This window comes from Colobus angolensis, unplaced genomic scaffold, assembly GCF_000951035.1.
Source record: "Colobus angolensis palliatus isolate OR3802 unplaced genomic scaffold, Cang.pa_1.0 Scaffold53, whole genome shotgun sequence".
Classification (NCBI taxonomy): domain Eukaryota; kingdom Metazoa; phylum Chordata; class Mammalia; order Primates; family Cercopithecidae; genus Colobus; species Colobus angolensis.
Genome location: NW_012118821.1, coordinates 4,841,622 through 4,857,022, shown reverse-complemented (window position 1 = coordinate 4,857,022; position 15,401 = coordinate 4,841,622). Strand labels below are relative to the sequence as shown.

The following is a 15,401-nucleotide window of genomic DNA, read 5'->3' as shown; positions in this document are numbered from 1 at the left end:
GGATAGATTGGTAGGTAGGTAGGTAGACAAGCAGGAAGGAAGGAAAGAAAGAAAGCAAGGAGGGAGGGAGGGAAGGAGAAATAAAATCTTTTAGGTAGATATTTACAACACACATTTGCTAAGTAAAGTAAATATCAAAGGAAGTAACACAAAGCAATGTTTTTTTAATCAGATTACAAACCATTCTCCATTTTAAAAACAGATGAAATACTCATAATACATAATTGGCAACTAAGATATAACAAATCTTAAATAAACATATATTATGAACACATTTATTTTTGTAAATTCAACACATTAAAATGTGGTTATCTGGTCAAAAGGCAATACTATTAAGAAGAAAGCGAAATAAGAGGAATGTAAATATATACAACAGAATGTATAGAAAAACAGCATGATATTTTGGTAAATGTCTCTTTTCTTTAAATAAGTTCAGATTAAGGATTTACACACAGAAAACAGGAAGATGACTAAAGATTTCAAAATCTCCTTTTGCAATGTTATATAGTTATAATTAACATTTAAGCTCTAAGAGCTGCCTTTTTGCTGACAACAATTGAAAAATAAATGTAGCTTTAGATAAAAATTCTCATTACTGTGTGTTTTGAAATCATATTCTACATTATAATACGAGAGATATTTTAATATATATAGTTTAAGATATAATATATAGATATTTTAATAATAATATAATTTAATAAGATAAAGAATATTTCTACCCACAATGAAGCCAAGTATAATCAACCTTAAGTATTCCCTAAGAAAACTTACCACTTATAATACAAACAAATTTGTTTGTTAATGCTTACCAGACCAGTGACACTTGGATTGGCACCATGAGAAAGAAGCAACTCTACTACGTCAGTACGGCCTTTGTAACATGCCCACATGAGAGCTGTCCACCCTCCCTAAAGAAAAAAAGTAGGGGGAAGGGAATCAAACTTTAGATCATCTCTGAGTATAAGAAATGTCACTAATGAAATTTCTTTAGTAAATATCTTTATAAACCATTGTTTCATGATGGTAGTATTATATAGTTTTAAATTCCCAGGCTCCCCAAATACAATAGTACATGAAGTAAGTCAAATCTCTTGCATCCACAAATGGTTAGTCCAAAGTTTACACTATATAATGAAATCTGAATTAGAGAACATTCATTATGAACTCTTTCAAATTTCTAAGATTTATTTTGGCTGTCTAAAAATATTTCTTCAGGCTGGGCGTGGTGGCTCATGCCTGTAATCCCAGCACTTTGGGAGGCCAAGGCAGGCAGATCATGAGCTCAGGAGTTTGAGACCAGCCTGGCCAATATGGTGAAATTTCGTCTCTACTAAAAGAATACAAAAATTAGCCGGGCAAGATGGCGTGCACCTGTAGTCCCAGCTACTTGGGAGGCTGAGGCAGAAGACCCACTTGAACCTGGGTGGCGGAGGTTACAGTAAGCCGAGATTGTGCCACTGCACTCCAGCCCAGGCAACAGTGCGAGACCATCTCAGAAAAAAAAAAAATTTTTTCTTCAGAAAACTTTCCATGTTCCTAGATATTCACTTCTTTATATGAATTTAAACTGTATCCAGAGAGAGATTCTAACAATCATATTCAATTCCTGCATTTAAACACATCCTTTAAACCCCAGATCATTATAGTACCTCTTGCTAAAAGAGAGAGGATGAGAAGGCATCTCATCCGTGATCAGGATTTCCAGATGTAGGCAAGGTCATTGGGTATGAATTAAAACCACACTTGACGATGTTCTACTTCCTAAGCTACAGGAGCAATTTTCTCCTTAACTACGATACAACTCAATAAAAAAAGACCAATGTAATCAAATCTTACTAAGGAATTTTTTTTTAAGTATGGAGCATCTTAAAAGGGCACAGAGCCAGCCTGAAAGAGCTTCTAATGGATAAAGTTGGAATAACATGAGCAGTAATATTAGTACTGGACTATAACCCAAGGAATAAATACTTATAAGTCCACACTGAAATAGAAAGATATAGATAGATATACAGATGAATGGATGGATGGATGGATGGATGGATGGACAGACAGATGATAGACAGATAGAGTAGGGTGTGAGGAAGGGAAGCAGGCACTCTTCCTTATAGAAGAATTCTAGGCTGGGCGCGGTGGCTCAAGCCTGTAATCCCAGCACTTTGGGAGGCCGAGACAGGTGGATCACGAGGTCAGGAGATCGAGACCATCCTGGCCTACACGGTGAAACCCTGTCTCTACTAAAAATACAAAAAACTAGCCGGGCGAGATGGCGGGCGCCTGTAGTCCCAGCTACTCGGGAGGCTGAGGCAGGAGAATGGTGTAAACCCAGGAGGCGGAGTTTGCAGTGAGCCGAGATTGCGCCACTGCACTCCAGCCTAGGTGACAGAGCGAGACGCCGTCTCAAAAAAAAAAAAAAAAAAAGAAGAATTCTAATTAATTAATGCAGAACATATGAGGGCAGCAGAAAATCATCATTACACCACCACGGTTACGGTAATAACTGTTGCAGGTAAGATTCACTGATGAATGCTAAATCAAATAGGTGAAAGTTTAGTCAGAAGAAAGGTATTTTGTTTAGTCTCAAAGCATCTTCCCCCAAATATTAAGTAATTACAAACAGAAAAACAGTACCCTTACAGTAACAGACACCACCCTAATCAAGAGATGAAGACTGACATCACCAGTGATACCAACTGAAATCACGTTCCCCCTAGGAGGTACACCAAGAAAAGCACATCGCCTCTGGGACATCCTTCCCTCTAAAGCACATCTGCATCTGAACACGAGAAACGTCTACAAATCTAAACTGAGGCACATCCTAAAACTACTGATGAGTACTCCTCTAAAGTGTCAAGACCGTGAAAGACACAACGTATTTAGGTCAAATTACAGAGTTGGGCATTTGGTAAAGTCAAGTCTTACATCTATATTTTAACTTGTAAAATACTTGCCCAGAACTTTTTTTTTTTTTTTTTGAGACAGTCTCGTTCTGTCACCCAGGTTGGAGGGCAGTGGTGCAATCTCAGCTCACTGCAAGCTCTGCCTCCCGGGTTCACGCCATTCTCCTGCCTCAGCCTCCCGAGTAGCTGGGACTACAGGCAGCCGCCATGCCCAGCTAATTTTTTTGTATTTTTAGTACATACAGCATTTCACCATGTTAGCCAGGATGGTCTAGATCTTCTGACCGCGTGATCTGCCCACCTCCGCCTCCCAAAGTGCTGGGATTACAAGCGTGAGCCACCGCGCCCAGCCTTGCCCAGAACTTTTTATCATCATGCCCTTACTTCAATTTGAATAATGTCCCAGCTGGGCATGGTGGCTCACACCTGTAATGCCAGCACTTTGGGAGGCCGAGACAGGCAGATCACTTGAGCTCAGGAGTTCAAGACCAGCCCAGGCAACATGGCAAAACCCTGACTCTACAAAATATACAAAAATTAGTCAGCCACGGTGGTGTGCATCTGTAGTCCCAGCTACAAGGGGGGCTGAGGTGGGAGGATCACTCGAGCCTGGGGGACGGAGGTTGTAGTGAGCCAAGATCGCGCCATTGCACTCCAGCCTGGGTGACAGAGACCCTGTCTCAAAAAAAAAAAAAAAAAAAAAAAAGTGAGGCCTAGGCAGGAGGATCACTTGAGGTCAGGAGTTTAACACCAGCCTGGCCAACATGGTGAAATCCTGTCTCTACTAAAAACACAAAAAGTGAGCCAGGCATGGTGGCACATACCTGTAACCCCAGCTCCTCAGGAGGCTGAGGCAGAAGAATTGCCTGAACCTGGGAGGCGGAGGTTGCAGTGAGCCAAGATAGACTCCGTCTCAGAGGGAAAGAAGAAAAAAAAGAACAATGTCGCTCTGGCCCCCTACGTAAGAAACTACGAGACAAAATTTTAATCTCAAGAAAATGAAGCTAAATTGGCAAAAGATTGAGACCAATTAACTATAGTATAGCTTTATATTTCATGAACTCTTTCTTTACTTTGGTGCCACTAAAGGTCCTCACAGGAAGAGTCCCCACTAGACTTCTAATATTAAATCCTGGAATCCTTCCTGAGCCCCACAGGACCTCAGTGGTCACTCTCCTCTCCTTAAACAAGTCCCAGGGACTCTGTCTTCCCTCAACTTGGAAGTTACTACTGCCCACCCTCCCAATCCTCTGAGGTTAAGGTCCCACAATACTGGTTATTAAAAGAGACACAGTCCTCAGTTTCCCCAGTTTTCAGCGTTTTAAAGCCAAAATAAAGACTCTTTAAATGTTAAAGGTTTTCTGGTCATCACTTTGAAGAAATAAGGAGAACCAAAAAAGTTTAAGAAATCAGTTTTTACAAATCTTAATGCACTTTTACACATTCATAATGTCTATTTTATTGTTCCTAATTCCCTTGCCGATATATGTAAAACAATGATAGAGGAGAAAGCCTTTGGAGCAGGGAGACCTGGTTCAAAACCCAGCCTAAGTGCTTACTAGCTGCGTGACTTACCTATTCCAGTCTCAATTTCCTCAATGATACATTGAGAATAAAATCTACCCTTAGTCCATAGGATTGTTCTGAGAAGTCTGTTAAATGACACAGCAGCTATAAAGCACCTAACGAGGCCAGGCATGGAATAGCTACCTACTGGTATAGTACCTATTGGTATGGTACCTGTTCCACACCTGGTCTCTTTAGGTGCTTTACAGCTGCTATGTCATTAACCCATCTGATAATCTGGTAAGGTACCTTTAATAAAGTATTGAGAACTCGATAACTCCCTGCATTTCCCTTCTACCTTTCGTACCAACAAGACAAGAACCACACTTCACTCTCAGCTGTCATATCCATCTTTGCCTCAGTTACTGACATCATTATCTTCTCTCCCTAAACTTTCACTGCAACGTACTTAAATTCTTTTTGGAAATATATAAGATACCAGTGGTTCCCTGTATCTTCCTATAAAAATAAGGATACCACCCATTGCACTTAGTTTTGAGAACAAATATAAGATTATACAGGTTGAACTACTGTGAAATTTTAATGTGTTATTAAGTGCAAAATGGTGAAACGCTAAGGCTTCTTAAAAACTCAGACCGTCTGTACTTCAAAAACTATCATCAGCTAAGTAATAAATATTTTATATATCACAGCAGATCATTTTCTTCCTTTCTTCTACTGTTTAAATCAACTTTTAAAAGGGCTGAACATTTTACAGAATTAGCCAGAAATGACCTCTCTCTTCACCTTATGCTTTAACCAGATGCCAAGCTCAAGTAAAAGCTAAGTAATAATCAAGGATCACAACTTGTTAAACTTCTGTCATGCACAGATAGCATGTCTGAAAATAATCACATTTTAAAAATAAATCTAAAAATATTATTCTGAAAAGTATAACTTTGAACACCTGGTAATAGTTTTAAAACCATATGCTGTCCCTCCTAAAGTCCTACCTAAAGGGAACAACTGTCTCAAAAGATCCAAAACGTTGATATATTAAAGAGTAATGAGTTATTTGTAACAATATGTCAGAATTTTAAACTCTGAAATAAACGAAAAATGACTAAGAATGTACTATGAGGTATATTATAACACCTGGGTTTTAAAACATTCTTGAGGGTCATTTCAATGTCCAAGCCCAAATTCTAAAAACATTATTATAATATCATTTCACACATAAAAATACAAGATTTCACACATATCTAGGATTATAAATAAGATTTCAGCTAATTAAGAACATATAAAAATGTCCATACCATATCACGGTGCTCCAAGTTAACCCCACATGTCAGTAGTTCCTCTACGATGTGTACATGCCCTTCTTTCGATGCGGATATAAGTGCTGTCCAATTATCCTTGAACACATATTTTAAAAGTTATCATTTCCAAACCAAAAATAACACTTCAAAGTAAGGAAAACTAAATTTCACCTTACATACCAAATGATCATACCAAGTTGACATGATGTGACCCATGCTAACTAAACTACTCTACAGTCACACTGAAGCTCTCTTAAGAATCCATCTGTCCACCTGCATCACTAAGAATGGGGAAAACATGGTTTTATAACTGCTTGTTCAGTCTTCTCACTGGACTTCTAATCATATACTGTGGTTTTTAAAAATGAGAAAAGATGATCATCAAAACCTCAAAGCTAATCCTCATGGCTAGCCACCATTACTATAATTTAAATTCAAATTAAAGAGACTGTAATCAGATTTAAAAGCACATTCACAGACTACCAGACTACAGAAATCTCAAATGTTTAGATACAATGTGATAAAGAAAAGAACTATTCTCCTTTATTTTTTAAATAAAGGATATAAGCATCCTATGTTAACTTTTATTCCTAACTATAATCATTCAATTAAGAAACAAAATAGATGTAGCTGTGTGACCCTCAAAAGCAATTCCAAAAATACAGGGAGAATCAGAGGAAATGTAACCGTGTGGAATGTCGATTTACCCCTCAGAGGTGGTATCAGACGGGACCATATATTCCTGGCCATTATCATATGTGATGATATTTATAATAAGTTACCATTATGGGGAGTTAGCTAACATGACTCATATGTGGATATCTTCTAGGTGGACATTTAACTGTATGTACACATGCTCTCTATTCAGCCAGTCTCATCCATATAAAAAAACCAAAGAGCTGAGATCCTTCATTGAAAGTAAAAATTTCTCTCCTGTATTACTCCTTTAAAAAAACACTGATACAGCCCACTAGGCAAAGTTGAAATATATGTAAAAGTTTTAATTATTACTTTTGAATCACTTTTGAAAAACAAAAAACATAGCAAAGAAAAGAATGAGCAAATGATGAGTAAATTATTTAATATATACCAAATCTTCCAGATTGCAGTTAGCTCCATTCTTAATTAATTCCTTCACTATTTCCAGATTGCCTTGTTCAGCAGCTATCATCAGTGGAGTCTGGCCACACTAGAAAATTTAAAGGACACAGGCAACTTATCAAGATATGCTACTTTTACTAAAACATCACAGTTAAATAAACCAAACATTTTCATGAATGTATGTTAAGCATTGGTTAGTTGTGTTTACTATATTTAACTTAGAAATAGCTTTGAACTTTAAGTTGCAGTTTAGTAATAATTTAAAAGTCAAAGAAAAAATAAAACATAATTTTTCTTCCCACAGTATTAATAATCTGTTTTTGGCCCTGCAAATTCATTTAAAGCAAGTAAATATGAATAATACTAGGATTTGGAATGCAATTACTGAAATATACATAAAATTTCAGAATACTTATGGTAGCCAAATTCTCTAACAATACAGGTAGAATACGATCTAGAATGTGTTTTTAATTACATACAGATGTTTTGTCTGAAATAGGACCATAAGAAGAAAAGTAAAATAATGAATAAAAACAACCAGGTGCTATGTATAATACACATATGTAGTTTTTTAAAGCCTTCTCTTAGAAACTTAGTTCACTAAACTAAATAAATCTCCTACTAGTGAAATCAGTGTCCCAGCCTTCGGGTTAAGAATGAGTCCCAGGAGTACAGAGACGATGCTCCCTCAGCCCTGGAGACAAGGGCAGGGCTCAGGCAGCTAGGTACCTGGACAAGTCACCCCTACCACCAAGCCTCATCTACTGCAAGTGCAGTCAAAAGTTATCATTTTCTGTAAGTGCCATGACAGGAAACAGATCGGCAAGTACCAGGTTAGGCCGGGCGCGGTGGCTCAAGTCTGTAATCCCAGCACTTTGGGAGGCCAAGGTGTGAAGGGGTGGCCTGCCCCTCCACATCTGTGGGTGCTTCTCGCTAGGTGGAACGAGAGTCTTGAGAAAAGAAATAAAGACACAGAGACAAAGTATAGAGAAAGAAAAGCGAGGCCCCAGGGGGCCAGTGCTGTGCTTCCAGAGGACCCACACTGGCACCGGTCTCTGAGTTCCCTCAGTATTTATTGCCAAAAAGATAAGGGAGTAAATCAGCAGTAAGGCATACAGATACACAGAGATGTTGCATTTTCCCAGGGATGGGCAGGAGACAGATGTTTTTCTTTTACTGAGATTTAAGGGAATGGTACTGACCTTCAACCACAAGCAGGCTTTAAACATTTGCCTAACAAAGCACATTCCTTACAGCCCAAAATCCTTTCAACCTTAATTAGCACAGCGATGTTTCTAGCAAGGACAAGATTGGGGGTAGAGTCACAGATTAACAGCATCTCAAATACAGAGCCAAATGGAGTCTCTTAAACTTACCTCTATCTATAATAACACAGTAACAGGCTGACCTCTCTTTTTCCCCACAAAGGTGGACGGATCACGTGAGGCCAGGAGTTCAAGACCAGCCTGACCAACATGGTGAAACCCTATCTCTATTAAAAATACAAAAAATTAGCCAGACATGGTAGCACACACCTGTAATCCCAGCTACCTGGGAAGCTGAGACACGAGAATCGCTGGAACCTGGGAGGCAAAGGTTGCAGTGAGCCAAGATCGTACCACTGCACTCCAGCCTGGGTGACACAGCAAGACGTGTCTCAAAAAAAAATTAAAATTAAAATTTTTCAAAAAAGGAAGTACCAGGTTAAAGAGTGATGACACTAAAGGTACTAAGACACACTAAGGCATATGAGAAAAATGTACACCAAAAATTAAGTTTAATTATGCAAACACTTAAACACCTACTTACTACATGTATATTAGTATGGGGGGAAATGTCTATGATTCTTTTAAATGCCCACCTGACATTATTCCTCGGCTTAAAACCCTTTGATGTTTTCCCATCGTTCTTTTGGATAAGAACCAACATCCTTACCCATGCTGACACAAACCCTGAGTGATGCGGAGCAGGGCATGTGCCTGGCTCTCGACCCAGTCTGTGCCACCTCCAGCCTCAACGTGCCCTCCTGCTCATTCCCACCTCCTTACTGATCCCCTATAATTTATTTATCCTATACTAATCCTCGTTTGTAACCACATTTTTATTGTGTGATTAACAACTGATTATTTCTGTCTCCCCTAAAGGCCGGGAAACATGTCTGTTTTGCTTATGGGTTTAAAACTATATGCCCAGTGTGAGGGACAGTGACTGCCACACAGGTATCCAAATATTTGCTGAGTAAACGAGTGAGCAAAGTCTCAAAGAATTTAAAATTCTATTAGGCACAAAATCCAAATAAGCAAACAGTTATAATGATTAGCAAAATACAACAGATGCTATTATAAGAATAATACAAGTAAGGATTTAAACACAAACACTGGTTTAAAGTTCAAATATCGGTCACATTAAATACAGACATTCCTATGTAAGGATGGATGCTAAATTATATGTGGTAGCCACATGTCATCCAACCATGGTCATTAGGGAATGACGCATTACACATAAATAGATTTTCTGGGTGAAACAAGTTATCTTCTCAACATTAAAGCTGATTATAACTTTTATGATAATCATCATCCTAAAAAGCTATGCACGTACTGCTACTTGTTAAACAGATTACCTGAAACATTACGTTTATAATTCTGAGTCGTAACTACCAACATCAATTACTTTGCCATGCATGCCTCTGTCAGCTCTAGGTTCTTTGGTATACATTCTATAGAACTGTTCTCCCTTCTAATCTACTGGGATACAAAGTGAGGTATCAAAGTCATTGGTAAAATATGTAAATTAAAGCAACAGACTCTAAATCCACAGTCCTGAGGATACATCAATTTTACATCACAGTTTTCAAAATTATAATTCCAAAGACTCAGGGAAGTTTTCTGTTTACTCTCTGGGTCACAGTTACATTTCAGATGTTCACATAGATAAGTGTTTCTAGATAATAAGAGAAAAACATAATATAAATGTTTTAATAATATGTTATAAATATATAACATAATATAAATGTTATAAATACATACAATACAAGTAGGAAAGATGGTATAAATTTGATAGCCTAGAAACACGCCAAATGAAAGACCTGAATTGTCATTATCTTTTCTTGCAGAAACTATTAGTTGTCTACCCAGTATGTAGACAGACAGGGCTTGTTGGGGGTGGCAATGAGCTCAGCTGAAAAAAAAATGCCCAATGTTCAGCCTCACTTGCACCTGGAAATAATCCCACAACGGTGCCCTGCCTAGCTCTCCCAGGAAAGCTCTGTCAGGGACTAATTCTGCTGGTCTGTGCCTTTTCCTTCTTCTTGGCCGAACGGAGACACAGTGCTGGAGCTTTTGAACATGACGGATGTGATGCAATAGGCACACAGTGAGGACTGGAGAGAAAGGAAGGAGCCTAGGTTCTTGAGGATATCCTGAAGCCATCATATTAGCCTTGAAATGGCTCATCTAGCTTGTCATAATGAGAGAAAAGCAAAACCTTAATTTGTCTAAATCACTGTTTTGAGAGCTGTTCCATGCAGTACAAAGCAATTCTTAACTGATGCACCTTTTGTATCTACACTATCCAAAAAGATAATGACTTTCAGGAAAGGCTGCCATAAAGTTTTACAGGACCCCCAAAATAGAACGATTGTTACTTTAAAAGTTGGGCCTGAAAACAAAGCCTACCTTTGGATTCTCCAAGTTCTTGCTTAACCAGTCCAGTAACTACAGTTGTAGAGATAGAGTAACTTATATCATGAAAACTTTCATTTTTCTACTTGAAAATGAATCAATAAAGATCCTTTCCATACCTGACCCACACATCCCAGCAAATTCCATGCCTATCTCCTTCCAGAAAACACAGGATTACATAATCCACATAAACCCTGCTCTACTACTTACAGTGACCTCAAGCCAAAACACACCAAAAACAAAACAGAACACTATGCACCTACTGAAATACTGGACTTTATCTCAGCTTCCCAGAAGACTACAATGCAAAAACAGCGACTATTCAAGCATCTTTTTGCTCTTCCCAATTTCCAGGTTCCCATTTCTACTTATTTAAGTGTATGAAACCTAAATAACCACTGTTTTTGTCTTTTTTTTTTTAAAGCAGTCCTTTTTTTATAAAGGGTTTCTACTTCTTCCAATAACTATAGTGAAACTAAAATATTTTGAAATCCTCCTTTGAAATTTCCTTTAAAGTCTATTTACAGACCAGGCGCAGTGACTCTCATGTCTGTAATCCTAGCACTTTGGGAGGCTGAGGCGGGAGGATCACTTGAGCCCAGCAGTTGGAGAATAGCCTGGGCAAAATTGTGAAACTTCACCTCTACAAAAAAAAAAAAAAATTTAATGAGCCAGGCGTGGTAGCACACGCCTGTAGTCCTAGCTACTCGGGTGGCTGAGATGGGAGGATTGCTTAAGCCCAGCAGGTCAAGGCTGCAGTGAGCTGGATCATGCCATTACACTCCAGCCTGGGCAACAGAGCAAGATCCTGTTTCAAAAAAATAAAATAAAATAAAGTTTACTCATAAACATATAGCAAATTCCATTGCTTAAAGTCTCAGTTCATTTTCTTAAACAGGAGAAAAATGACCAGCCTCAACACTATCCCCTTATACCAAGGAGAGCTGAGAGTGACTGTCTGTTCCTTTCAAAAATAAAATAAAAATAAAAACGCTTCGCTACTCTACAAAGGACAGAGATTTGCCATCACTGAAAATATTCATAGGCCAAAGATTTCTCTAGTTTATAAATAAAGCAATAAAAGGAAACTAGAAAGGCCAAAGATTTCTCTAGTTTATAAATAAAGCAATAAAAGGAAACTAGAAAGGCCAAAGATTTCTCTAGTTTATAAATAAAGCAATAAAAGGCAACTAGAATTCACTGTTTGTGGCCAATTATATGCTAATAAGCACAGTATCAGGCAATTGTACCCCTTTTTAAATTTGTTTATTTTACATTTCTTAGAGATAGGGTCTCAGTCTGTCACCCAGGCTGGAGTGTAGTGGTGCAATCATAGCTCACTGCAGCCTTGAACTCCTAGGGTCAAGCGATCCTCCCACCTCAGCCTCCCAAGTAGCTAGGTCTAAAAGGTGCCACACACAGCTAATTTTTTTAGAAGTAGGGTCTCACTACAGTGCCCAGGCTGGTCTCAAACTCCTAGGCTCAAGAGACTCAGCCTCTCAAAGTGCTGGGATTACAGGTGTGAGCCACTGCATACAGTCTACCCACATTGTTTTAATTGATCTAATACTTAAGAATCTTTCTCAAAACTGATAACCAAAACACATTAACATGAAGTTACATAAATATAAAACGAGAGAAAAGGAGAAAAAATACAAACAACTTTTTGTAATTCTGTAAAAATTACATTTTATCAGAAGTTGTAAACGCAAAATGCTAAAAAAAAAAAAAAAAAATACCAGTTTTTACACTGAGCCATAACTGAACAAGCCTAGGTGGTTTCAAATTACCACTTTAAAACTCCAGTTTAAATTGATACAATATTAAACTGGATATGTTAATATCCATTAAATGCTTATCTCACATGATGCTAAACTAAGCTCTATGCCACTGTGCTTTACTCCTTATAGTGCTATCTTTTCCTTCTGAGTGAAGCTGTTTTCTCAGCATTCCCTAGACAAGTGCCTCTGAAGTAAAATTTAATGTTTTCAAACTATCGTATGGTTATTCCAAATACGCTAACGTATGCTAACAAAATGACTACTTCTGTAATAATTTTATAACAATTAACCTCCAATGATAAGTATCTTATCTATGCATAACAATTTTTGACTATTCATAATCATAGAAGGGGGTAATGATGTTAACTAATGAAAATATATTTTGTTCAATATAGAAACATTGAAAATATAGGCATTACCATTAAATAAACTTTATTCTGAAAACTCACGGAAAAAACATAGAGCTTAAACCGATTATAATCTGTTTAAAGTCAAATCGAGCAAAGTTCAAATATGGACTCTACCAAACAATACATTGGATAGGAAACTAAGTAATTCAGTCATTTACCCATAAATAAAGATAAATAACAGTATTAATCTTTATACAGTTGCTATGCAAGTTAAATGAGCTAAGATACAGAAAATATATACCAGAATATTTGCATAAGTATTCAATAAAAACATTAGCTAGCATAGTATTATTGTAATAACAACATTTTTATATCAACATTTCCTTAACGACTGAGTTAACATTAAATGAAATTAGGTACCACAGGTCAGAAAAAGTAATAATAAAGTAATTACTAAGTCAATTTAGCAGCTTTAAAAACATTTATACGTCAGGCATGATGCCTCACGCCTGTAATCCCAGCACTTTGGGAGGCTGAGGCGGGCAGATAGATTGAGTCAAGGAGTTCAAGACCAGCCTGGGCAACATGGCAAAACCCCATCTCGGCTAAAACACAAAAAATTAGCCAGGTATGGTGGTGCACACCTGTGTCCCAGCTACTTGAGGGGCTGAAGCAGAAGGATCGCTTAAGCCTGAGAGGTCAAGCCTGCAGTGACCCGATTCTGCCACTGCACTCCAGCCTGGGCAATAGAGTGAGATCCTGTCTAAAAACAAAAAACAAAAGCAAAAACATGTATAATATTTGCACACTCATGTTTATAGCAGCATTATTCACAACAGCCAACGGATGGAAGCAACCCAAATTTCTAGCCACAGATGAATAAATCAAGAAAATGTGCTACGTACATACAATGAAATATTATTCAGCCTTAAAAGGAAAGAAATCCTGTTACGTGCTATAACGTGAATGAATCTTGAGGATATTATGCTAACTGAAATAAGCCAGTCACAAAAAGACAAACAGTATGTAAGTCCAATTACATGAGGTGTCTAAATAGTCATATTCATACAAATAGAAAGTAAAATGGTCACTGCCAGGGTTTAGGGAGAGGGGGAAAGGCAGAGCCATTGTTTAATAGAGTTTTGATTTTGCAAGATGAAAAAGTTCTGGTAGGCTGGATGGAGTGGTCACGCCTGTAATCGCAGCACTTTTGGGAGGCCAAGGCGGGCGAATCACTTGAGGTCAGAAGTTCAAGACCAGCCTGACCAACACGGTGAAACCCCATTTCTACTAAAAATACAAAAAATTAGTCAGGTGTGGTGGCACATGACTGTAGTCCCAGTTAGGAGGCTGAGGCACGAGAATCACTTGAACTCAGGGGACGGAGGTTGCAGTGAGCTGAGATCACACCACTTCAGTCCAGCTAGGGCGACAGCAAGACTCCGTCTCAAAAAAAAAAAAAAAAAAGGAAAAGTTCTGGAATCTATTGCCCAACAATGGAGAAATACTTAATACTCCTAAACTGTATCCTTAAAAATGGTTAAGATGGTGAAGACGTAAAATTTTATATTATGTGTTTATCACAATAAAAAATAAATAAAACTTTTTATATGTCTACACAAGATATATATGTAAGCAAATATATACAAACACATACATATATATATATACATACACATATAGTGTAAAATACAAAGTCACTCTTTATTCATCTTATCTACAGGCAAGAAATATTACACTCTTGAAAACATACACAGTTCTAAGAGACAGGGTTGTTTTCCTTAAGTTTTGTAAAACACATATCCTGACACTCACAAAATTGTATTAGCACCTAAAATGTCCTGCCAAATAATAACAGCTTGGCTTGCCAGGCATGGTGGCTCAACGCCTGTAATTCCAGCACTTAGGAGGCCGAGGCGGGCGGATCACGAGGTCAGGAGATGGAGACTCATCCTGGCTAACACGGTGAAACCCCGTCTCTCCTAAAAAAAAAAAATTAGCCAGGAGAGGTGGCGGGCACCTGTAGTCCCAGCTACTCGGGAGGCTGAGGCAGGAGAATGGCATGAACCCAGGAGGCGGAGTTTGCAGTGAGCCGAGATCGCGCCACTGTACTCCAGCCTGGGCGACAGAGCAAGACTTCATCTCAAATAATAATAATAATAATAGCTTGGTTTTTCATAATGAACTAAGATACACATTTTTTAACTCATAACATTGAGGAGAAATATCTCATTTCAGTTAATGTTTATTAATGTGTTACTAAATATAATACCTATTTAACGCTCTAATAAAGATGTAGGGTTTTTAAAATCCCACAGTGTGTGGGACAAACAATGGAGGAAGATAGTTGGGGCTCATTAAAGAAAGTATTTCAACAATCCCTGATTTTGTCTGGTTAATCAAGATCAGGTCCAGATGATCTCTAAAGTTTCATAGAAGTACATGATTTCAGTAATCAAGCTTCCTGAATATATATCATTCCATCAGTGGAAAAAAAATCAATAAATCTAAATTCAATAGTCAATCATTTATATAAGTTAAAATGTACTCCAAAAACATGGATTTGAAGTACTTTTAACTATAAGACATTATATCATAAGTACAGTGCAATATTACTAAGGGTTAGAACTACCTCTTTTTTTTTTTAATTTTTTTTTTTTATTCTACTGTAAGTTCTAGGGTACATGTGCATAACGTGCAGGTTTGTTACATATGTATACTTGTGCCATGTTGGTGTGCTGCACCCATCAACTCGTCAGCACCCATC

The 15,401-nt window shown here is 37.8% G+C and overlaps 1 protein-coding gene across 1 annotated transcript in view; it reads right to left on the bottom strand.

Moving 5' to 3' along the window:
- KIDINS220 (kinase D-interacting substrate, 220kDa) overlaps positions 1-15,401 on the bottom strand; it is a 111,027-nt gene that overhangs the window by 84,538 nt on the left and 11,088 nt on the right. The window contains exons 3-5 of the mRNA XM_011960941.1: positions 6,813-6,911; positions 5,720-5,818; positions 810-908 (exon numbers count right to left, since the gene is read on the bottom strand). Of these exons, the coding sequence (XP_011816331.1) occupies positions 810-908; positions 5,720-5,818; positions 6,813-6,911 (297 nt within the window). The remainder of the gene's footprint in view (positions 1-809; positions 909-5,719; positions 5,819-6,812; positions 6,912-15,401) is intronic.